The 23,914-nt window shown below is 46.9% G+C and overlaps 1 long non-coding RNA gene and 2 gene segments (V, D, J or C); all 3 read right to left on the bottom strand.

Annotated features, from left to right (window-relative positions):
- Nucleotides 1–2,603: 2,603 nt before the first annotated feature.
- Nucleotides 2,604–9,479, bottom strand: LOC135975762 (uncharacterized). 2 transcript variants are annotated; one of them, XR_010592781.1, is made up of 5 exons: nucleotides 9,361–9,473; nucleotides 8,917–8,955; nucleotides 6,933–7,200; nucleotides 5,724–6,046; nucleotides 2,604–2,743 (listed from the first exon to the last, which is right to left on the bottom strand). It is a non-coding gene; the product is annotated as an uncharacterized LOC135975762 (long non-coding RNA). The 2 variants fall into 2 exon arrangements; XR_010592780.1 differs by lacking the exon at nucleotides 8,917–8,955 and having other exon boundaries at nucleotides 9,361–9,479.
- Nucleotides 9,480–10,789: 1,310 nt separating this feature from the next.
- LOC135975844 (immunoglobulin lambda constant 1-like) lies at nucleotides 10,790–14,752 on the bottom strand. The segment is given in 3 exon segments: nucleotides 10,790–11,112; nucleotides 11,348–11,355; nucleotides 14,727–14,752. Coding segments are annotated over 3 exon segments (357 nt in total).
- A 2,839-nt stretch (nucleotides 14,753–17,591) lies between these two features.
- Nucleotides 17,592–21,524, bottom strand: LOC135975760 (immunoglobulin lambda constant 1-like). The segment is given in 2 exon segments: nucleotides 17,592–18,278; nucleotides 21,250–21,524. Coding segments are annotated over 2 exon segments (534 nt in total).
- Nucleotides 21,525–23,914: the final 2,390 nt, after the last annotated feature.

Here is a 23,914-nt window from a genome sequence, read left to right as displayed (position 1 = left end):
GTCCATGCTCAGCTGGTTTCTTATAAATTTAAACCAGGGCACTGGACCCTCCCTCTGACTGTAAATACAAACTCCCCTTAGTGCCTGGTGTGTGTCAGCTCAGCACGGCCAGGGGAGTGAATGGTACCAGCCTCATTTCCTCATCAATGGGCCGCAGTTGAAGCCAAGGATCATGTGCTGTGTTTAACACGTGATCCGGCACCTACTGAAGATGGTGGGGAAGCTCCTGTGACTTCAGTGGTTCAGGCTCAGACCCTGCGAGAATTCCCTGGGTAGTGGAGGGCAGGCCTGAGCCGCTAGCAAAAGTGCCCAAGTCCCATTGTCAGAAGTGACTTAGACCTGGAGTGTTAATGGTGTTTAAGCATCTAAATATATAGGTAGGCGCCCTGTGGGTTTTTGAGAAGCACCTGTCTGCCAAACGCCCATTCATTTCAATGCCTTTTAAATCTGTTGAACTTAGACTTTTAATGGAGTGAGTCTCTTTTGAAAATACCCTAAATACTTCATGCAATTTTTCAGTCCATTCGTCAGTCTATTGCAGTTCACATGGGCAAGGGAACAGGCCCAATTAATAAACACTGAGCAAAGGAAGTTCATCTCTTGCCAGAGCTTTTTTGTCAATGGAATAGTGTTAAGTCAGCGCACACGAATAGGTTCTGGCAGCCAACTCTTTATGGCAAATGCTCACTCCCCCTTTCCCCCCCCCACACACACACTCTCTCTCTCTCTCTGATCCCTTCACTCCCATTCTAGCATTGTAAGCTCCTGAAAACTTCTGAGAGCCATTGTCCACTCTGTGCTCTGCCCATGCTTGGTGCTCCATAAATCATCATCTGGAAATCTTAGCCCCCAAAAGTACAGTCCTGTGAGTGTGTTGGGATGGTGGGACAGTAGGTCTGGGGATGTTAAAAATACTTTATGTGACGCTTAAAAAAAACCCCTTATTGTTTAAAACTTCTCCATAGTTCAGCCTTCCTCTGCTCCCCTTATTTCCTTCTGTAGGAGGTGTCAGGGCATGACTGGCCGTCCGTCCATCCTTCCGTCCATCCATCCATTCACCCACCCGTGTAACCCATATTGTGAGTGGCAGTAGCACGGTGTGATCCGACACATACGTGGCATATGTGGTACAAATGTATCCCTTTACCTCCCTGGCCCCATGACTGTAGGAGAACCAGTGTTCATGGGTCTCCCTTGGCTGGCTGGCCCAGCACTGCTCAGGAGTCCATGATAAACACTCTGCCTGAGGTGAATTCCCAGCTGTACACACGGTGCATGCTGCTGTCTGGGAAGGGTGGGGCCAACTCTAGAGGTCCCCTCACATGCTACTGATCCCCCAGCACAACTGATGGGTTTTAAATGGGACACAGACTATCTGCTCTGCCCTGTCAAGGCCCAAATTGTGAAGTAACACAGGCCTGAATGATACCAGAGAATCCGGATTACCAGTAATGTTCTGCTTGTACTTAAAAAGCATCTTGAATCTGAAGGGTCCCAAAGCACTTTAACCATTTGCACAGCTGGTCAAACTGGAAATAAATGTCCTTGACTTCACCTCTGGCTGAAACAAACTAGGTGTCACATAGTGGTCAGCAGCACTAGTTTAATTCAGGCAGATTTCCATGTACAACTAAACCTGCTGGGAGGACCGGTTGGGTGTGTAGAGAGCTGTCGCCTAAGTTGGTGTTTGCAGGATATCAAATGCCACTCGTCCAAAGAGGGGTTTGGGTCTCTACTGACCAGACGTAGCCAGGAGCTCTGGTTACAGCCTATCCCAGGGAACAGCCTGCAGCACTGTAGTGCCCCTGTCTCTATGGGCCAGATTTGGCCACTTACACCCCTGAGTGTTGAGCTGTTCAGCCAATAGCCCATTGACTCCAATGAGGCTACTCGAAGAATGACGAATGCTCAGGGAGAAGAAGGTACCGGAATCTCCCCCATGCGCGGGCAGAGGTTGACTCAATACTAACTCACAGAGCAGACTGCTCTCTGCAGGGCTAGTGACCCAGCCGAGCATTGACCCAGACTAAAAAGAAAACCGTATTAGCTGATAAAAGGTAAATTGATTTTATTGGAAGAGAAGGTGAATATTGCAATTAATACATGAAGTGTAAAAGGGACAGAAGAAGTTAAACTCTTCACAGTCACAGTAATAGTCAATTTTTTCTGATTTTATTAATATCATAACAAGGCTGCATCAGAGACTAAAGCAGGAAGGACATTTCCAGGAAATGCAGCGGGGGGGTGAGAGCAGTGGGGACGTGGGAATAAAGACAGGTGTCATATGGATTGATAAAATCCCCCACCTAAAACAGGAAGCAGATTTGCTGGAAATCAGCATTATGGGAATGCTACAGGCAGATCCTGGCTCCCTTGGGGAACCCCCTAAAGACTGACACGGGAACCAGCGGAGCCCCCTGTTAAGAACACTCTGAGCTCTTCAGTGACTTCTCGAAGCTCTTCCCATCGTGTGTCACCTGGCAGGTGTAGGTCTCATGGGTCTTCCACTTTGATGCATCCAGAGACAGGTAACTGCTAGCCATGAACTTGTTGTCACTCTGTTTGGATGGTTTGGTCGTCTCCACTCCAGTGGAGATCTGCTGGCCATCAGCTTTCCAGGTCACTTGGACTGACCCTGGGTAAAAGCTGCCCAGCAGACACACCAGTGTGGCTTTGCTCTTTGTTTTTATCTCTTCTGAGGATGGAGGGAAGAGGTGCACGGTAGGAGATGCCTTTGGCTGACCTACAAGACAAGGAGATTCAGTGTTAGAAAACCCAAATCCAGAGACTGCCAGTGCAGAATGTAAGAAATTCCATCATCTCTGCAGTGTAACAAATCCAACCTCTCACAAGCGCCAGGGCAGGGTAATTATCTGAGATGTAAGATGTTCTTCTGGTTAAGGCCCAGGACTGGGAGTCAGGACATTTGGGGTCCAATCCTAACTCTGCCACTGACATCCTTAGTGAACCTGGCCTAGTTTAGTAACTTTCCCTATGCCTGTGAAAGGGGATAATATCATTTTACTCATCCTTTTTGTCATTTTAATCCCTGAAGGCTTGATCCCATATTCCTCCTGCACAGATATCTCCTACTGACTTCAAATAACAGCTTGGGGCCTGCAAGGGATACGGTGTTGGCGCTAAAGGAAAAAAATCAATTGGTGTGAAAGTGAGAGAATTGCATTGCGATCTGTATGCACTGGACTTCTAGCAAGAACCAGTCACAAAGAAATGCTGCAGCTGATTCTGCATTATACTTCTTTTTAGAAATCTAAAAGCAGCTTTCTAAGGATTTTGGACCATATTGTACTGATTAGTTTAAGGATATTTCTTAAGGTCTAAGCTTTAGAGTTTAATGTGTGTGATTAGGGGACTGGAAGCCACTTCAGTGCTCAGAGAGGAATCCGGGGCAACCCACATTTTTCCTTATGAAATAATCCTATAAAATGTAATTACAAAGCAACCAACATGATCTAAAGAATGGGACAGAGAACTAGACACGTTTAAGAGTGTTTTATATAAAGTACCATAAAATTCTATGGTGTTCCAAAAGAGACTTTTTTTAATCATGCTATGGTAGGAATAAAGTCTATATCTTAAATTCTGCAAGTTGGATCAATAAACCTGTTAAGCAATTATTGTCTGCCACATTCTGCAGGCCTTTCTACCCAGGGACAACACTTTTGAATAAGACCTCAATAGGAAATAACCTCCTTAACTCATCCTGTGAGATGCTGACAGCTGAACAGCCTCATTACCAAGCTGGCTTGGTGCTGAAATGTTTTCAGAAACTTGTAATGTACAGACTCCTAAATAGGACCAATCCCAGCCAAAGGACCCGAGCCAGTATTTGTTTAAGTGCTTTGTTGGATCAGGGTCCAAAATGAGCAACAAGGATATTGCAAAATATCACAGTATTGGTTGATTTCACGGTGGGTACAGAGTAGAGTCCCCTGCACCCACGTATGATGTGGTGCTATGTTACTGCATGGAGATATGGAGACAGTAAAGGACCTACTGGCTTAGGAATGGATGCAAAAGTTTGGGGAATTTTTAACCCCCTAGTAAAAGGCACCTGCCTTCTAACTGGGGCCAAACTGCAAAGCTCTTCCTCATTCCAAGTAGCACTTTACCCCACAAGCGGTCGGTCCCACTGATGTCAGTGGGCCTGTTTGCTGCTCAGCACGAGTGGGCTCAGTGCAGCACGGGCTGCAGTTATTTCACGCTTTACACAGGTCAAAGCGACAATGTTGTCTGAGCTAGCACAGTCAGCCCTGATTTACTGAGCCCTGGCGAGCCGAGATCTGGCTGCTCCTCAAGGTTTTACTCGAACAGAAGTTGCTGGCCGAGCCAGCATCCTGATCATTGAGCTCGGAGGCTGGTAGCCGGAGAGTGCAGCTTCTAGGAAGCCGTTCAGCCTTTCCAGACTGGCCAGCAACCTCGTTAGTGTGCTCCAGGCTTGAGAGAGGCCATTAGTGCAGCCTCTTTCAAGCCCTCTCCCACTGCAGTCTGCTCCAACCCCACCCCCTTTATCTGTAACCCTCCATATTTCATAGGTGTTGGGTGTCCCTCAGCACCTGCAGAAAATCAGGGTTGAGTGGTATTTCCAAACTGAAATCCACGGTAGCTACAGTTATCCAATGTACAATGGAACTGATCCTCCGGGTTAGGAGTAAGTCAGTCGGTGAAATTACACTCACTCCGTGTAAGGGTAAATCAGTGTAGTTCCATTACTGCCGAGGAGGCTACATTGATTTACATCACATGACGATCTGTTCTTATATTTTTAAAATTACTCTGATCTCATAACTTGCTCTAAATTAGCAATTCTACAAGTCAGGCTGGTCAAAAATTACCCATCAAATCTCTTGTCAGTGGAAAAACTGGCTTTTCATCTCAATGGAATTTTTTGGAGCAAATATCTGATTAACGAAAAATTTCTTGTTGGAAATGCAAAAACTCAGTACCAAAAGGTTTCTGCAAATATCTGGGGTTTTTCCTTTCTGTTTTCAGTATATATTGGGTGAATTTTTTTTTTTTTGGCCAAAGAGTCAATTTTCTGCTGAGAATTTAGACAAAAACATTTTTCATTTTTGTAGAAATTTTCCAGAAATTGAAACCCCATTTTGTGACTAACTCTTCCCAAAATGAATAGTCTTCAAACTACTCCGGAAGATCAGATTTCAAATCACAAAGGACAAATTATTTTTATCTCACATTAGATTTCAAGGGTTGTACGTTTATTTTAAGGAGGTTTGGGTGAGTTTTGGTGGAGATCTATTGAAAACAAAGGGACTATGTTGTTCTACCTGGCTGAGAATCTGGTCCTTGGTTTCTTTCACATATTGGGAAAAACCAAGTGCGAATAACTAAGAAATGTCTAGTCCATTAAAACAAAAAACAAGGTAGAAAATATTTTCTTTTAAGATGCTAACACCAGTTATTTAAAAATTGGGACCTGACAAGAGAATCTGGGTAGGTTTCATGGGCAAATTCAGAAACCCGTTCATTGGGAAAAGATAAGAAAAATCCAGCATGGGACATCTACACCCTGTTCTGACTATCCAACAATTAAACATTGTTCTTAACACCGTGTGAAGGTCTCTGCATAAAGGGAGAGGAGACCCAATCCTGGCAGTAAGAGAGAAAAGGAGGAAAAAATCATGGAAACACGACAGGATTGGCATCGAGAAGGAAAGCAGGTGAGTAATTCAGTGACTTACCAAGGACGGTCAGCTGGGTTCCTCCACCGAAGACAAACCACAGTGACACATGGCTGTACAAAAACTAGTCACGTTCAATGGCAGGGAGAGGTCACCACCACTGCACGTGTGGGGAAAATAGACGTGGGACAACAACTGCTGGATCTCCTTGAGGGCGAAGGTTCATCCTTTCTGGAGAAGCTCATAGTACAGTTGATTTAAATGAAGATCCATTGGGAGGTGAAGCAATGGAGTATTCCTTGGAAGAGCTCACATGGGGCCAAATCCTGGTCCCAGCACGCAGCCCACGTAAGAGAGCAGAAGATGGTCTTGTACTTAAGGCACTGGAGTAGGAGTCAGAAGATGGGTTCAAGTCCTGGTTCTGCCACAGACTGATTTTGTGCCTTGGGCAAGTCACATAATCTCTGTGCCTCAATTCCCCATCTGTAAAATGGGGATAGTACTTCCCTATTTCACAGGGGTGCTGTAAGGATAAATTCCTTTATGGCTGTGAGATGCTCAGGTACAACAGTGATACAGGCCATAAACCTGCCTAGATAGACACAAAGGAACTGTGTGCTAGGCAGCTGCTACTGTACTGGGTTCCACTGTCCCTGTGCTCCCCCAACACACCCACGGTCTGTGGATCTGCAGGAACCTCCCGCATGTCTGTGTGTGCTGCTGTGGATGGCCCCTATGGAGCTCCATCTAGCACCATTGTGGGTGGAGGAGGGGACACAGGGTGTTGAATTGGGGCTGCTAAACTGTTGGCAGTGGAAGGACCAGCTGGCCCTCGTAGGTCCCCAGGAGGGAGGGGCTGGCAGATTTCTTTGGAATGCTGATAGCGAACACGCTGAGCCACGTTCAACCCTGGTGCAATTATAGTGACTTGTGGGAATTATACCAGAGAAGAATTAGGCCCATTTGCTGCCAGTATTTAATGTATCCAATCCTGTTTTTCATGTGGGCGATACCCCTGTTTCCAAAGCACGTTTCTTTAGCTTACATCCCTGGGAGCACTGACATCTCTACAGACCTAGTGTAAACACTATCCTAGCGTCACACCAACAAGTGTCAGCAAAGAAACAGATCTGCCATGCTGGGACTGCATGTGTGTGGATGGGAAACCAACACCACGTGCTGTCCTCATCTCTCATCCGGATAGTGCAGCCTTCCCTGCACCTGTCAGTGAGAAGCTACCACATCCCATGACATGTGGTCCTGCCTTACCTGATCAGGATCTCCAGATAGTCTGTGGGTGAGGGTTCGCTCTGTAAAAGCTGCATCATAATGTTCTGTCTCGCATCTGGCTGGTGAACTCTCCACACCGGACATGTCCGAGAAACAAGTAAATAGTGCTCGAGATCTATGGTCCATGAAACCGATCACCACCATCCTCTGCTGGGACCCCAACCATGGATCTGATGCAAGCGTTCCTGGCAGTCTCTCTGGAAGCCAAGATTCTGTATCTGGCATATGCTGGAAAATGCTCCAAGCCCTGTTAGTACCAATACAAGGCAATGTTGGGATCAATGTCCAGTATGCAGCAGAGATCAGCACTTTCCTGAAGGGAGCCCCTCAGGTGCCTTTAGAAATTAACTCAGTGCCACCAACGACAGCCATTTGCTCTGTATTTCCCAGCTGTTCTCAGCAGTAAATCCCTGCGCTGTTTCCCTGGACAGAGCTGCCATGAGACTCACACCATTGCTGGGCTATTCCCTGCCCCTCACCTTAGGAGAGCAGCTCTGGGGCCTGCTGCCCCGCAGAGTGTGGGCGTGAGGTGCCCCTCTCACCAAGGGCAGAGCCAGTAAACATCCAGGCTGTGAGCTGTGTCCATGCTCAGCTGGTTTCTTCTGAATTAAACCAGGGCACTGGACCCTCCCTCTGACTGTAAATACAAACTCCCCTTAGTGCCTGGTGTGTGTCAGCTCAGCACGGCCAGGGGAGTGAATGGCACCAGCCCCATTTCTTTATTATTGGGCCATATTTGAAGCCAAGGATCATGTGCTGTGTTTAACATGTGATCCGGCACCTACGGAAGTTGGTGGGGAAGCTCCTGTGAGTTCAGTGGTTCAGGCTCAGACCCTGCGAGAATTCCCTGGGAAGTGGAGGGGAGGCCTGAGCTACTAGCAAAAGTGTCCAAGTCCCATTGTCAGAAGTGACATAAACACTTGGGGCTGGAGTGTTAAAGGTATTTAAGCACCTATATGTACAGACAGGCAGTTGGCGGGATTTTCAAAAGCACCTAACTGCCAAACACTCATTCATTTCAATGGCTTTTAAATCTGGCCCTTAGGCTCCTGATTCCTATTGACTTTCAGTTGAATTTAACATTTAATTGAGTGAGTCACTTTTGAAAATACCCTAAATACTTCATGCAGTTTTTCAGTCCATTCATCAGTCTATTGCAGTTCACATGTGCAAGGGAAGAGGCCCAATTAATAAACACTGAGCAAAGGAAGTTCATCTCTTTCCAGAGCCTTTTTGTCAATGAAATAGTGTTAAAAGTCAGTGCACACCAATAGGTTCTGGCAGCCAACTCTTTATGGCACATGCTCGCTCTCTTTTTCTCTCTCTCTCTCTGATCCTTTCACTCTTCTTCTTGCAGTGTAAGGGCTTGAAAACTTCTGAGAGCCATTGTCCCCTCTGTGCTCTGCACACTCTTGGTGCTCCAGAAATCATTATCTGGAAATCTTAACACCCCCCCCACCCAGTACAGACGTGTGTGTGTGAGGGTGTTGGGATGGTGGGGATGTAAAAAATACTTATTTAAGAAACCATCATTCTTTAAAACTCATCCATAGCGCAGTCCCCCTCAGCTCCCCTTCCCTCTTATTCATTTCTGGAGGAGGCGGAAGTGCATGATAAACGCTCTCCGTGAGGCCTGTTCCCAGCTATACACACAGTGCATGCTGCTGTCTGGGAAGGGTGGGACAGACTCCAGGGTGCCCCTCAGAGCATCCACTCTCACATGCAACATGAAACTTATCCACAGACCCCCAGCACCATTTATGGGTTTTAATGGGACACAAACTGTCTGCTCCGGCCCATCAAGGCCCAAACTGTGCAACACACACGACTTACTAAGGGCCCCAGTGGTGTGCACCCAGAGAATCCAGATCATCAGGAATGTTCTGATTTAGTTCTAAACAATGATGCTTTTCAAATATAATATCTTGAATCTGAAGGCTCCCAAAGCACTTTACACACTTACACAGCTGGTCAAACTGGACATGAGGGTCTCTGCCTTCACCTGCGGTTGAAACACAGGAGCTATCACAAAGTGGCCAGCAGCACTGGTTTATTTCAGGCAAATTTCCCTGTACAGCTGAATGTGCTGGAAGGGCAGGTTGGGTGACAAAGTTCCTCCTCTATCTTGGTGGGTCCTGCGCTTATTGGCGGATTTTCTTGCCTCAGAGTTTCACCATGGGGATTGGGGAACAGCCCAGAGACCTTCCCCTCTGGAAGAACCCACAGTCCAGGTCAATTGGGAGGTTTGGGGGGAACCCGGGCCCGCCCTCTACTCCAGGATCCAGCTCAGGGCCCTGTGGACTGCAGCTGTCTATTGTGCCACTGCCTCCTGTAACAGCTGCATGACAGCTACAACTCCCTGGGCTACATCCCCATGGCCTCCTCCAAACACCTTCCTTATTCTCACCACAGAACCTTCCTCCTGGTGTCTGATAACGCTTGTGCTCCTCAGTCCTCCAGCAGCGCAGCGCAGCACAGCACACCCTCTCACTCTGAGCTCCATTCGCCTCTTGCTCCTAGCGCCTCACACTCACACCACAAACTGAAGTGAGCTTCTTTTTAAAGCCCAGGTGCCCTGATTAGCCTGCCTTAATTGATTGTAGCAGGTTCCTGATTACTCTAGTGCAGCCCCTGTTCTGGTCACTCAGGGAACAGAAAACTACTCATCCAGTGACCAGTATATTTGCCCTCTACCAGACTCCTGTACCCCACTGGTCTGGGTCTGTCACAGTGGGTAGAGAGCTGTCACCCAGGTTGCTGTTGGCAAGATATTAAAGGCCACTTTACCAAAGAGGGGTTTGTGTCTCTACTGTCCAGAAGTAGCCAGGAGCTCTGTTTGCAGCCTTTCCCAGGGACCAGCCTGCAGCAGTGTGGTGCCCCTCACGCTCTGGGCCAGATTTGGCCACTTACACCTCTGAGTGCTGAGCTGTTCAGCCAATAGCCCATTGACTCCAATGACGCTTGTTGAAGAATGACGAATGCTCAGGGAGCAGCAGGGAGCCGGAATCTGCCCCATGCGCGGGCAGAGGGTGACTCAATACGAACTCACAGAACAGACTGTTCTCTGCAGGGCTAGTGCCCACCTGAGCATTGACCCAGCCTAGCCCTGCTGGTCTATTGGGAGCTGCCAGGATCCCAGCACAAGCAGGGCTGTCTGCAGAGCCCCGGGGGTTGCATTACGCTCTCACGTAGCCCCCTATCACCCAGTGATTCCCTAACACAATGTGTGCTCTGCAGAGAGATTTGTGCAGCAGCAATTGTCACACCTCAGCGAAGGCTGGCTGAGACCCAGAGTGACCAGTCTTGGGGAGAACAGTCACTGCTTGGGTAATGATCCCTGAGTGACATCTCCTCCTCCTTCTCCCCTGCTCTCCATGACATTACACGTCACTTCTCATTAGCTTGTCTGAAACCCCAAAGCCAACGAGACCCTTACTAAAAAGAAAACCATATTGGCTGATAAAAGGTAAATTGATTTTATTGGCAGATAAGGTGAACATTGCAATTAATACATAAGATGTAAAAGGGACGGAAGAAGTTAAACTCTTCACAGTTACAGCGATAGCTGAATGTTTTTGATTTTATTAATATCATAACAAGGCTGCATCAGAGATTAAAGCAGGAAGGAGAATTCCAGGGAATGCAGGGGGATGAGAGCAGTGGGGACATGGGAATAAAGACAGGTGTCATGAATTGGTAAAACCCCCCACCTAAAATAGGAAGCAGATTTACTGGAAATCAGCATTATGGGAATGCTACAGACAGATCCTGGCTCCCTTGGGGAGCCCCCTATAGACTGACACAGGAACCGACCAAGCCCTCTGGGCGTCAGAGGGTTAAGAACACTCTGAGCTCTTCAGGGACTTCTCGATGTTCTTCCCATCGTGTGTCACCTGGCAGGTGTAGGTCTCATGGGTCTTCCACTTTGATGCATCCAGAGACAGATAACTGCTGGCCATGTACTTGTTGTCACTCTGTTTGGATGGTTTGGTCGTCTCCACTCCAGTGGAGATCTGCTGGCCATCAGCTTTCCAGGTGACTTGGACTGCCCCTGGGTAAAAGCTGCCCAGCAGACACACCAGTGTGGCTTTGCTCTTTGTTTTTATCTCTTCCGAGGATGGAGGGAAGAGGTGCACTGTAGGAGATGCCTTTGGCTGACCTACAAGACAAGGAAACTCAGTGTTAGAAAACCCCAAACCAGAGACTAGCAGTGCAGAATACAGGAAATTCCAGATTTCTACAGTGTAAGAAATCTAATCTCTCACAAGAACTGTGGCAGGGTAATTATCTGAGATGTTCTCCTGGTTAAGGCACAGGACTGGGAATCTGGACACTTGGGGTCCATTCCTAGTTCTGCCACAGGCTTCCTCTGTGAACGTGAGGAAGTCACTTACCTCTCTGCCTATGAAAGGGGATTACATCACTGAACTCGCCGCACGCAGACTTTTTCTCAAGGTTTATGTGTTTTTACATATTTCTAAAGCGCTGTGAGACACTTGGTGGAAGATGCTGTAGAATCGCGAAGTATTCTCAGTATTGTTTCCAAGCTCACCTTTTCATTCATTGTTGCTCAGATAAAGGGAAATACGAATTCTAAACAGCTAGCAACCTAGGCAGTTTGCACAGTATTCCTCCATATTAAGTGCCAGATTTTAATCCCCTTCATCACATTGAGTAGCACTTTCCTTCTCAAATGTGCCGTTTAGTGCAGACGAAGGGGCTACTCATTGAATTAACTTTGAAGATATTTCCAAGGTGAAAACACTCTCTCTCTCTCTCTCTCTTCTTGAGAAATAAGAGAGAGATAGAGAATCTGCGAATGAGATACTGAGAGCCATTCACAAAGAAAAACTGCAGGTCACTCGGCCTTCTGCCCATCTTAGAAATATAAAAACAGCAGATAAGTATCTTCCTAGGACTATGTTGTGTCTTTTATTTTGGGGATATTTCTTAAGGCCTTAGCTTAGAGTTTAATTTGTCTGTTCGGGCCTTGGGGGCTGTTTCACTAGAGGCACAGAGGAATCCTGGGGTAACCCCCATTTTTCTTAATGAAAAAAATGCTGTAACAGATAATTACAAAAAACCACTATGCATTAAATAGTGTCTTATAGAAAGCACTGTAAAATTCTGTACAGTTTAGAGAGAGAGTTTGTTTTTGAACTGTCCTATGGAATTCCATAGCAGGGATAAATTTTCTGTTCTAAACCCATTGTTGAATTATCATTGTCTATCTGGGTCTGTAGGTCTCTGTGCTAAGGGTCAGATCTTCTGATTAACACCTGGGTGACAAACCATCTCCTACCACACCCTGGTTGCCTGTTCCTGTTGCTGAACAGCCTAGTTACCAAGCAAGCTTGTTGCTGAAATGTTTTCATTTATGGGACCAATCCCTGCTACAGGGCCCGATCCAGTGTGCGTCTGAGCACTTTGCTGGATTGGGGTTCAAGACAAGAGGAAAAGGGACCTTGCAAAGTACCACAATGAGGGTTGATTTCATGGTGGGTGCAGAGTAAATTCCCCTGGGCCCCAGCCTGGTGCTGTGCTGTGTGACTGCATAGAGACAGGGAGACATTGAAGGCACGACCTGCTTAGGAAGGGACGCAAAAGTTTGGGGAATTTTTAAACTCTTAGTAACACTTATGCACCAGCCTTGTCGCGGGGCCAAATTGGGATGCCCGTCCTCATGCCTGGTTGCACCTTACTCCACAGGCAGTAGATCCCATTTCATTAGTGGGACTGTATGAAAAGCAACGTGCTATTCGGTCACTTGTCTAGTCACTTGTCTAGCTCTAACTGAGCAATGTTACAAATAGGGCTGGTTGAAAATGACCCACGAAAACTATTTTCAGTGGAAAATTGGTTTTCAACTGAATGAAAATTTTTGTGGGAAGGATCTGCTTTCCTCAAAAAAAAAATGGTTTGTTTTTTTGTTGAGAATGCCAAAATGAAAAAAATTGAAATCTTACACTAGAAACTGTCAATAACTGAAGCATTTTTGGTTTTCAGCTGAAAATGCTTGTTTGAATTTTGGACCCCTTCAGATAAAAATGATTTTTTTGTTTTGCTTTTCCTGAAATTATTCACAGAATAAAACTGTATTTTCTGTCCAGCTCTCATTCCTAAGCATTTCCTTCCAACGGCCCCCGGCAAATCAGATTTTAAATCACCAGGTACCAATGATTTTTATAGGACACTAGATTTCCTGGGATTGGACACCTGTCTGTAGGCGCCTGGGGTGAGTTTTGGTGGAGCTCTATTGCGGACAATGGAGCCAGGGCAGTGTGCAGCACCTGAGACGCTGGCCCTGGGTTTCTTTCATACACTGACTAACACCCGGTGCTACTGAGAAATAGTTCATACCTTAAAAGAAAAGGAGGGAAAATCTTTTCCTTACGGGGCTAACACTAGGTCATCGTAACTCGGGACACAGTGGCAGAATCTCAATAGGTTTCATGGGCAAATTCAAACTTCTCTTCATTAGGAAAAGAAAAGAAAACCCAACATGTGCCGTGTACACCTGCTATGACTATCCAGAGAGACTAAATGTTATTCCCAACACTGTGTTAAGGTCCATATATAAAGTGAGAGGAGTCCCGAGCCCAGCATGAAGACAAAGAAATCAGGAAAAAATCATGGAAAACGTACAATACAGCCAGGAGAAGGAAAGTTTGTGAATAATTCAGTGACTTACCAAGGACGGTCAGCTGGGTTCCTCCACCGAAGACCCTCCACAGTGACACAGGGCTGTACAAAAACCAGTCCCAGTCGATGGTAGGGAGAGGTCATCGTCACTGCCCGGGAGGGGAAAAAGAGGCGCGGGGGAATTTCCACTTGTTCCTCAGGGGAGTGCAGGTGTCTCCTTTGAGGAGAAACTCGTGCAATTGGAAGAGTGAAGATCCATGGGGAAGTGAAGCAATGAAGTATTCCTTGGGACAACTCCTAATAAGGCCAAATCCTGGTCCCCGCACACAGCCCACATAAGAGAGTAGAAGACAGTTGTGTCGTTAAGGCATTGGAGTGGGAGTCAGGAGACTGAGGTTCAAGTCCTGGCTCTGCCACAGACTTTGTATCCTTGGGCAAGTCACGTCATCTCTCTGCCTCCATTCCCCATCTGTAAATTGGGGGCAGCACTTCCCTTCTTCACAGGGCGGTGTAAAGATAAATTTTATAGTGTGTTAGAGATGTTCAGGCACTACAGTGATAGAGGGTGTAAAGGTACCTAGAGAGAAGCAAAGGAGCTCTGTGCTCTAGTACCGCGCTGGGTTCCACCACTACAGAGCTCCCCAAAACCCACCCGTGGAGAACGGTTGTGGGTGCTGGAGGGCATGTACTCAACTGGACTGCGTGTGGGACATTCCACTGCCATTTGGCCATGACAGGCCAATACTGGGCAAAATTCATCACTGGTGCCATTGTAGGGACTTCAGTGGAATTACATCACAGAATGAATGTGGCGCATTAGCTGTCAGTATTGAATGGATTCAGTGGTGTATGTTATGGATACGATAACCATACTTTGAAACCATGTGGCTGTAACCCCACACCTCTGGGAGCACCAGCATCCTTCTAGACATAATTAATGTACAGCATGTCCCAGTGACCCACCAATAAGTGTCAGTGAAGAGACGGATCAGACGTGCCAGGGGCTGCACATGGGTGGATCAGATGTGATCCAAACCACATGCTGTCCTTGTCTACTCTCTGAATAGTGAAGCCTCTCTGCACCTGTCTGTGAGAAGCTAAGACATCCCCTCTCACATTGTCCTAACTTACCTGATCAGGATCTTCAGACAGTCCATGGGGCAAGGGGCTCACTCTGAGTCACTGGGAACAGCCCTTCGGCAAGAAGCTGCCTCATGACGTCCTGTGTTCACTCTCAGCTGAGCCATGCAGGGGGCTGGTGACGTCTCCACATTGGACGTGTCAGAGGAATAACTCAAGATCCATGTGCCATGAAACCAATCACCCCACGCTCTGTCTGATCCCAGCAGTGGATCAGGTGCAGGCATTACTGGAAGCCAGGAGCCAAGCAAGATGCTCAGAACCTTTGGTGCTTGTAAAAGCCATGACCATCGTACGGCTGGCATATGCTGGAAAATGCTCCAGACCCTGTTGGTACCAATACAAGGCAATGCTGGTATCAATAGAGAGCAAGTCTGCTCAGCCCATGTCCAATATGCAGCAGAGATCAGCACTTTCCTCCTGGGAGCCCCCAGTTGCCTTCAGCAATTAACGTAGTGCCACCAACACCAGCCATTTGCTCTGTATTTCCCAGCTGTTCTCAGCAGTAAATCCCTGCGCTGTTTCCCTGGACAGAGCTGCCATGCGACACACACCATTGCTGGGCTATTCCCTGCCCCTCACCTTAGGAGAGCAGCTCTGGGGCCTGCTGCCCAGCAGAGTGTGGGCATGTGGTGCCCCTCTCACCAAGGGCAGGGCCAGTAAACATCTAGGCTGTGAGCTGTGTCCATGCTCAGCTGGTTTCTTCTGAATTAAACCAGGGCACTGGACCCTCCCTCTGACTGTAAATACAAACTCCCCTTAGTGCCTGGTGTGTGTCAGCTCAGCATGGCCAGGGGAGTGAATGGTACCAGCCCCATTTCCTCATTAATGGGCCGCAGTTGAAGCCAAGGAGGATCATGTGCTGTGATTCACACATTAACCGGCACTTACTGAAGTTGGTGGGGAAGCTCCTGTGACTTCAGTGGTTCGGGCTCAGACCCTGCGAGAATTCCCTGGGAAGTGGAGGGGAGGCCTGAGCCGCTAGCAAAAGTGTCCAAGTCCCATTGTCAGAAGTGACGTAAACACTTGGGGTTGGAGTGTTAAAGGTATTTAAGCACCTATATGTACAGGAAGGCACCTAACAGGATTTTTAAAAGCACCTAGCTGCCAAACGCTCATTCATTTCAATGGCTTTTAAATCTGGCCCTTAGGCTCCTGATTCCTATTGACTTTCAGTTGAACTTAACTTTTAATGGAGTGAGTCACTTTTGAAAATACCCTAAATACTTCATGCAGTTTTTCAGTCCAGTCATCAGTCTATTGAGTTCACATGTGCAAAGCAACAGGCTCAATTAATAAACATTGAGCAAAATGTTAAAATCAGCGCACGCTCTGGGTTCTAGTAACCAAATCTATGGCACATGCTCGCTCTCCCTCTCACACACGCTCTGTGTGAGCTCCTGAAAACTTAGGAGAGCCATTGTCCCCTCTGTGTTCTGCACACTCTTGGTGCTCCACAAATCATAACCTGGGATTCTTATCCCCCCCATGTAAAGACGTGTGTAGGGGGGATGGCGGGAGAGTAGGTCTGGGGACGCTAAAAATACTTTGTGAAGTTTAAGAGACCCCTCATTCTTTCAAACTCATCCATATTGCAGCCTCCTGCTCCCCTTTCCACCTAACCCCTTCTGTAGGAGGTGGCAGTTCATGACTGGCCATCCATCCATATCACTCATATTGTGAGTGATAGCAGCTCAGTGGGATCTGACAAATACCTGGCTTATGTGATACAAATGTACCCCTTTACCTCCCTGGCCCCAAAACTGTAGGAGAATCAGTGTTCAAATATCTCCTTTGACTGCCTGGCCCAGCAAGCTCAGGGGTTCATGATAAACGCTCTCCATGATGCAAATTCCTAGCTGTACACACGTTGCATGCTGCTGTCTGGGAAGGGTGGGACAGACCCCAGAGCTCCCCTCAGAGTGTCTAGTCTCACATGGACCTGATTGGACACAAATTGTCTCCTCTGGCCTGTCAAGGCCCAAATTGTGCAGCACCCCAGAAGTAATACAGGCCTGATTGATTGCAGAGAATCCACATTGTCAGTAATGTTCTGATTTCACTTGAAAAGCACCTTGAATCTGAAGGCTCCCAAAGCATTTTAGCCATTTATACAGCTGGTCAAACTGCACATAAAGTCTAGGGTGACCAGACAGCAAGTGTGAAAAATCAGGACGGGGGTGGGGGGTAATAGGAGCCTATATAAGAAAAAGACCCAAAAATCGGGACTGCCCCTATAAAATCGGGACATCTGGTCACCCTAATAAAGTCACTGCCTTCCCCTCTGGCTGAATCACAGCAGCTGTTACACAGTGGGCAGCAGCACTAGTTTAATTCAGGCAGATTTCCACGTACAGCTGAAGCTGCTGAGAGGGCAGGTGGTGTGTGTAGGGAGCTGTCACCCAAGTTGATATTTAATATCCTGCCAAATGCAACTCTTCCAATGAGGTCTTTTGTGTCCCTACTGACCAGAAGAAGGCAGGAACTCTGTTTGCAGCCTATCCCACAGAACAGCCTGCAGTAGTGTTATGCCCCTCCCTCTATGGGCCAGATTTGGACACTTATTCCCGTGAATGCTGAGCTGTTCTGCAAATACCCCATTGACTCCAGTGAGGCTTCTTGAAGAATGAGTAATGCTCAATGAGAAGAAAGGAGCCGGAATCTGCCCCATGCGAGGGCAGAGGTTCACTCAATATAGTCTTGGGGGAGAACAATCACAGCTTGAGTAATGATCCCTCTGTGACATCTCTCCTCTTCCCCTGATCTCCATGATATTACACATCCCTTCTCATTAGCTTGTCTGAAACCCCAAAGCCAACCAGATCCTTACTAAAAAGAAAACCATATTAGCTGATAAAAGGTAAATTGATTTTATTGGAAGAGAAGGTGAATATTGCAATTAATACACAAGATGTAAAAGGGACAGAAGAAGTTAAACTCTTCACAGTCACAGTGATAGTCAAATTTTTCTGATTTTATTAATATCATAACAAGGCTGCATCAGAGACTAAAGCAGGAAGGACATTTCCAGGAAATGCAGGGAGGTGAGAGCAGTGGGGACATGGGAATAAAGACAGGTGTCATATGGATTGGTAAAATCCCCCACCTTAAACAGAAAGGAGTTTTGCTGGAAATCAGCATTATGGGAATGCTACAGGCAGATCCTGGCTCCCTTGGGGAACCCCCTAAAGACTGACATGGGAACCAGCGGCGCCCCCTGTTAAGAACACTCTGAGCTCTTCAGGGACTTCTCAAAGTTCTTCCCATCGTGTGTCACCTGGCAGGTGTAGGTCTCATGGGTCTTCCACTTTGATGCATCCAGAGACAGGTAACTGCTAGCCATGTACTTGTTGTCACTCTGTTTGGAGGGTTTGGTCGTCTCCACTCCAGTGGAGATCTGCTGGCCATCAGCTTTCCAGGTGACTTGGACTGCCCCTGGGTAAAAGCTGCCCAGCAGACACACCAGTGTGGCTTTGCTCTTTGTTTTTATCTCTTCCGAGGATGGAGGGAAGAGGTGCACTGTAGGAGATGCCTTTGGCTGACCTATAAGACAAGGAGATTCAATGTTAGAAAACCCAAATCCAGAGACTGCCAGTGCAGAACGTAAGAAATTCCAGATCTCTGCAGTGTAACAAATCCAACCTCTCATATGCCTATGGGCAGGGTAATTATCTGAGATGTAAGATGTTCTTCTGGTTAAGGCCCAGGACTGGGAATCAGGACATTTGGAACCCAATCCTCGGTCTGTCACAGGCTTCCTTAGTGAACCTGGCCTAGTTAGTAACTCTCCCTATGCCTGTAAAAGGGAATAATATCACTTTACTCATCCTTTTTGTCACTTGAAACATTGAAGGCTTGATCCCATATTCCTCCTGCACAGATATCTCCTACTGACTTCAAATAACAACTTGGGGCCTGCAAGGGGTACAGTGTTGGTGCTAAAGGAAAAAATCAGTCGGTGTGAAAGTGAGTAGAGAATTGTATTGCGATCTGTATGCACTGGACTTCTAGCAAGAACCAGTCACAAAGAAATGCTGCAGCTGATTCTGCATTATGCTGCATTTTAGAAATCTAAAAGCAGCTTTCTAAGGATTTTGGACTAGGTTCTGGTATTTGTTTGTGTTATTTCTTAGGGGCTAAGCTTCACGTAGAGTTTGTGGTTTGTGTGTGGTTAGGGCATCAGAAGCAAGGCCGGCTCCAGGGTTTTTGCCGCCCCAAGTGGGGAAAAAAAAAAAAAAAGCCGCGATCTCGATCGGCAGCTCCACTGTGCCGCTTTCTTCTTCGGCGGCAATTCGGCGGCAGGTCCTTCCCTCGGAGAGGGACCGAGGGACCCGCCGCTGAATTGTCGCCGAAGAGCCCGACGTGCCGCCCTTTTCCCTTGGCCACCCCAAGCACCTGCTTGCTGGGCTGGTGCCTGGAAACGGCCCTGATCAGAAGCCACTTCAGTGCCCAGAGAGAAATCCAGGGTAACCCACATTTTTCCTTATGGAACAAAGCTATAAAGTAGAATAACAAAGCAACCAAAATAATCCAAAGGATGGGAAAGGGGATCTAGACACATTTTAGAGTGTTTCATATAAAGTACCATAAAATTCGATGGAGTTCTAAGTGAGAGACTTTTTTTTTTTAAACTATCCTATGGTGTTCTATAGCAGGAAGAAAGTCTCTATAGATTAAATTCTGCAAGTTGGGTCAATAATCCTATTAAGCAGTTATCATTGTCTCACATTCTGCAGGCCTTTCTACTAAGGCACTGCACCTTTGAATAAGACCTCAATGGGAAATAACCTCCTAACTTTTCCTGTGATATGCCAGCTGCTGAACGGCCTAGTTAACAAGTTAGCTTGTTGCTAAATCTTTTTCAGAAGCTCGTAATGTACAGACTCCTATATGGGACCAGTCCCAGCCAAAGGACTCGAGCCAGTATGTGTCTAAGTGCCTTGCTGGATCAGGGTCCAAGATGAGCAAAAGAGACATTGCAAAATATCACAGTATTGGTTGATGTCAGGGTGAGTACAGAGTAGAGTCCTCTGCGCCCACGTACGATGTGGTGCTATGTTACTGCATGGAGATATGGAGACAATTAGGACCTCCTGGCTTAAGAATGGACAGAAAAGTTTGGAGAATTTTAAACCCCCTAGTAAAAGACAGCCATGAACGCCAAAAAGTTTTGTTGTTCAATTGGCAGTGTAGACAAAGCCTAAGTAAAGCCTGCTGGCAGCCGGAGAGTGCAGCTTCTAGGAAGCCATCCAGCCTTTCCAGACTGGCCAGCAACCTCGTTAGTGTGCTCCAGGCTTGAGAGAGGCAATTAGTGCAGCCTCTTCCAAGCCCTCTCCCAGCACAGTCTGCTCCAACCCCACCCCATTTATCTGTAGTCCTCCATATTTCAAAGGTGTTGGGTGTCCCTCAGCACCTGCAGAAAATCAGTTGAGTGGTATTTCTAAACTGAAATCCACAATAGCTACAGTCATCCAATGTACAATGGAACCGATCCTCCGGGTCAGGAGTAAGTCAGTCAGTGAAATTACACTCACTCTGTGTAAGGATAAATCAGTGTTCTGATATTTTTAAGATTAAATCAAACTCTTAACTCGCTCTAAATAAGCAATTCTACAAATTGGGCTGGTCAAAAATTACCCATTCAATCTCTTGTCAGTTAAAAATTGGGTTTTTATTTCAATGGACATCTTTGCAGAAAGTGTCTGATGTCAAAACATTTCTTGTTGGAAATGCAAAAACTCAAAACCAAAAGGTTTCTGCAGATATGTTTTTCCCCCCTGTTTTCAGTAATTATTTGGTTAATATGTTTTATTTTTGATTTTTTTTGCCAAAAGTCTATTAATTTTCTGCTAAGAATTTTGACAAAAAGAACATTTTTCATTTTTGTTGAAATTTTCCAGAAAATGAAACCCATTTAGTGACCAACTCTTACTGAAATGAATAGTCTTCAAACTACTCCGGAAGATCAGATTCAAATCACAAAGGACAAATTATTTTTATCTCACATTAGATTTCAAGGGGTTGTATGTCTATTTTAAGGAGGTTTAGATGCATTTTGGTGGACATCTATTGAAAACAAAGGGACTATGTTGTTGTTCTACCTGGCTGAGAATCTGGCCCTTGGTTTCTTTCACATATTTGAAAAACCCAGTACGAATAACTAAGAAATGTCTAGTCCATTAAAACAAAAAACAAGGTAGAAAATATTTTCTTTTAAGATGCTAACACCAGTTATTTAAAAATTGGGACCCAGCAGCAAAATCTGGGTAAGTTTCATGGGCAAATTCAGAAACCTGTTCATTGGGAAAAGATAAAAAAAATCTAGCATGGGACACCTACACCCTGTTCTGAGTATGGACGGGTTAAACATTGTTCTCAACACCATATGAAGGTCCGAGCGTACAGAAAGAGGAGACCCAAGCCTGGATCAAAGGCAGAAAAGGAGGAAAAAATCATGGAAACATGAAAGTATTGGCATTGAGAAGGAAAGTTTGTGAGTAATTCAGTGACTTACCAAGGACGGTCAGCTGGGTTCCTCCACCGAAGACATACCACAGTGACACATGGCTGTACAAAAACCAGTCATGTTCAATGCAGGGAGAGGTCACCACCACTGCACGTGTGGAGAAAATGGCCATGGAACAACTTCTGCTGGCTCTCCATGAGAGCAAATGTTCATCGTTTCTGGAGAAGCTCATAGAACAATTGATTGAATGAAGATCCATTGGGAGGTGAAGCAATGGAGTATTCCCTGGGAGAGCTCATATGGGGCCAGATCCTGGTTCATGCATGTCCACCACATAAGAGAGCAGAAGGTCGTCTTGTCATTAAGGCACTGGAGTGGGAGTCAGGAGACCAGGGTTCAAGTCCTGACTATGCCACAGACTGACTTTGTGCTTTGGGCAAGTCACATAATCTCTGTGCCTCAATTCCCCATCTGTAAAATGGGGATAGTACTTCCCTATTTCACAGGGGTGCTGTAAGGATAAATTCCTTTATGGCTGTGAGATGCTCAGGTACGACAGTGATACAGGCCATAAACCTGCCTAGATAGACACAAAGGAACTGTGTGCTAGGCAGCTGCTACTGCACTGGGTTCCACTGTCCCTGTGCTCCCCCAACACACCCACAGTCTGTGGAACTGCACGTACCTCCAGCATTGCCTGTGTGTGCTGCTGTGGATGGCTCCCGTGGAGCTCGATCTAGCACCATTGTGGGTGGTGGAGGGAACGCAGAGAGTGTTGAATTGGGGCTGCTAAACTGTTGGTCCTTCCACTCCCAGCTGCCCCTCATAGGTCCCCAGGAGGGAGGGGCTGGCAGATTTCTTTGGGATGCTGATAGTGAACACGCTGAGCCACGTTCAACCCTAGTGCAATTATAGTGACTTGTGGGAATTTTACCAGAGAAGTATTAGGCCCATTTGCTGCCAGTATTTAATGTATCCAATCGTGTATCTCATGTGGGCGATACCCCTGTTTCCAAAGCACATGGCTGTAGCCAACACTTCTGGGAGCAATGGCATCTCTACAGGCCTAGTGTAAAAACTCTCCTAACACCACACCAACAAGTGTCAGCAAAGAAACAGATCTGCCATTCTGGGGCTGCATGTGTGTGGATAGGAAACCAACACCACGTGCTGTCCTCGTCTCTCATCTGGGTAGTGCAGCCTTCCCTGCACCTGTCAGTGAGAAGCTACCACATCCCATGACACATGGTCCTGCCTTACCTGATCAGGATCTCCAGATAGTCCATAGGGCCAGGGGTCGCTCTGAGCTATTGGGCACAGCGCGTCCTGTGTTCACTTTTGGCTGAAGGATGCCGGGGGCTGGTGAAGTCTCCACGCTGGACATGTCCGAGGAACAAGTAAAGAATGCTCAAGATCCATGTGCTATGAAACCGATCACCACCATCCTCTGCTGGGACCCTGTTAGTACCAATACAAGCAATGTTGGTACCAATATCCAGTATGCAGCAGAGATCAGCACTTTCCTGAAGGGAAATTAACGCAGTGCCACCAACGTCAGCCATTTGCTCTGTATTTCCCAGCTGTTCTCAGAAGTAAATCCCTGCGCTGTTTCCCTGGACTGAGCTGCCATGAGACTCACACCATTGCTGGGCTATTCCCTGCCCCTCACCTTAGGAGAGCAGCTCTGGGGCCTGCTGCCCAGCAGAGTGTGGGCGTGAGGTGCCCCTCTCACCAAGGGCAGGGCCAGTAAACATCTAGGCAGTGAGCTGTGTCCATGCTCAGCTGGTTTCTTCTGAATTAAACCAGGGCACTGGACCCTCCCTCTGACTGTAAATACAAACTCCCCTTAGTGCCTGGTGTGTGTCAGCTCAGCACGGCCAGGGGAGTGAATGGTACCAGCCTCATTTCCTCATTAATGGGCCATAGTTGAAGCCAAGGTTCTTGTGCTGTGTTTAACAATTGATCTGGCAGTTGGTGGAGAAGCTCCTGTGACTTCAGTGGTTCAGGCTCAGACCCTGCGAGAATTCCCTGGGAAGTGGAGGGCAGGCCTGAGCCGCTAGCAAATGGGCCCAAGTCCCATTCTCAGAAGTGACTTAAGCACTTAGGCCTGGAGTGTTAATGGTGTTTAAGCGTCTAAATGTACACATAGGCGCCTTGTGGGATTTTGAGAAGCACCTAGCTGCCAAACGCCCATTCATTTCAATGCCATTTAAATCTGGCCCTTAGGCTCCTAAGTTCTATTGACTTTCAGTTGAACTTGGACTTTTAATGGAGTGAGTCATTTTTGAAGATACCCTAAATACTTCATGCAGTTTTTCAGTCCATTCATCAGTCTATTGCAGTTCACATGTGCAAGGGAACAGGCCCAATTAATAAACACTGAGCAAAGGAAGTTCATCTCTTGCCAGAGCCTTTTTGTCAATGAAATAGTGTTAAAAGTCAGCGCACACCAATAGGTTCTGGCAGCGAACTCTTTATGGCATATGCTCACTCCGCCCCCCACCCCCCCAACCACACACGCTCTGTCTGACCCCTTCACTCTCATCCTAGCATTGTAAGCTCCTGAAAACTTCTGAGAGCCATTGTCCCCTCTCTGCTCTGAGCACGCTTGGTGCTCCACAAATCATCATCTGGAAATCTTAGTCCCCAAAAGTACAGTCCTGTGAGTGTGTTGGGATGGCAGGACAGTAGGTCTGGGGATGTTAAAAATGCT

The sequence above is a fragment of the Chrysemys picta genome, chromosome 15 (assembly GCF_011386835.1).
Source record: "Chrysemys picta bellii isolate R12L10 chromosome 15, ASM1138683v2, whole genome shotgun sequence".
In the NCBI taxonomy this organism is placed as follows: Eukaryota; Metazoa; Chordata; order Testudines; family Emydidae; genus Chrysemys; species Chrysemys picta.
This window is presented reverse-complemented; position numbering and strand designations above follow the sequence as displayed.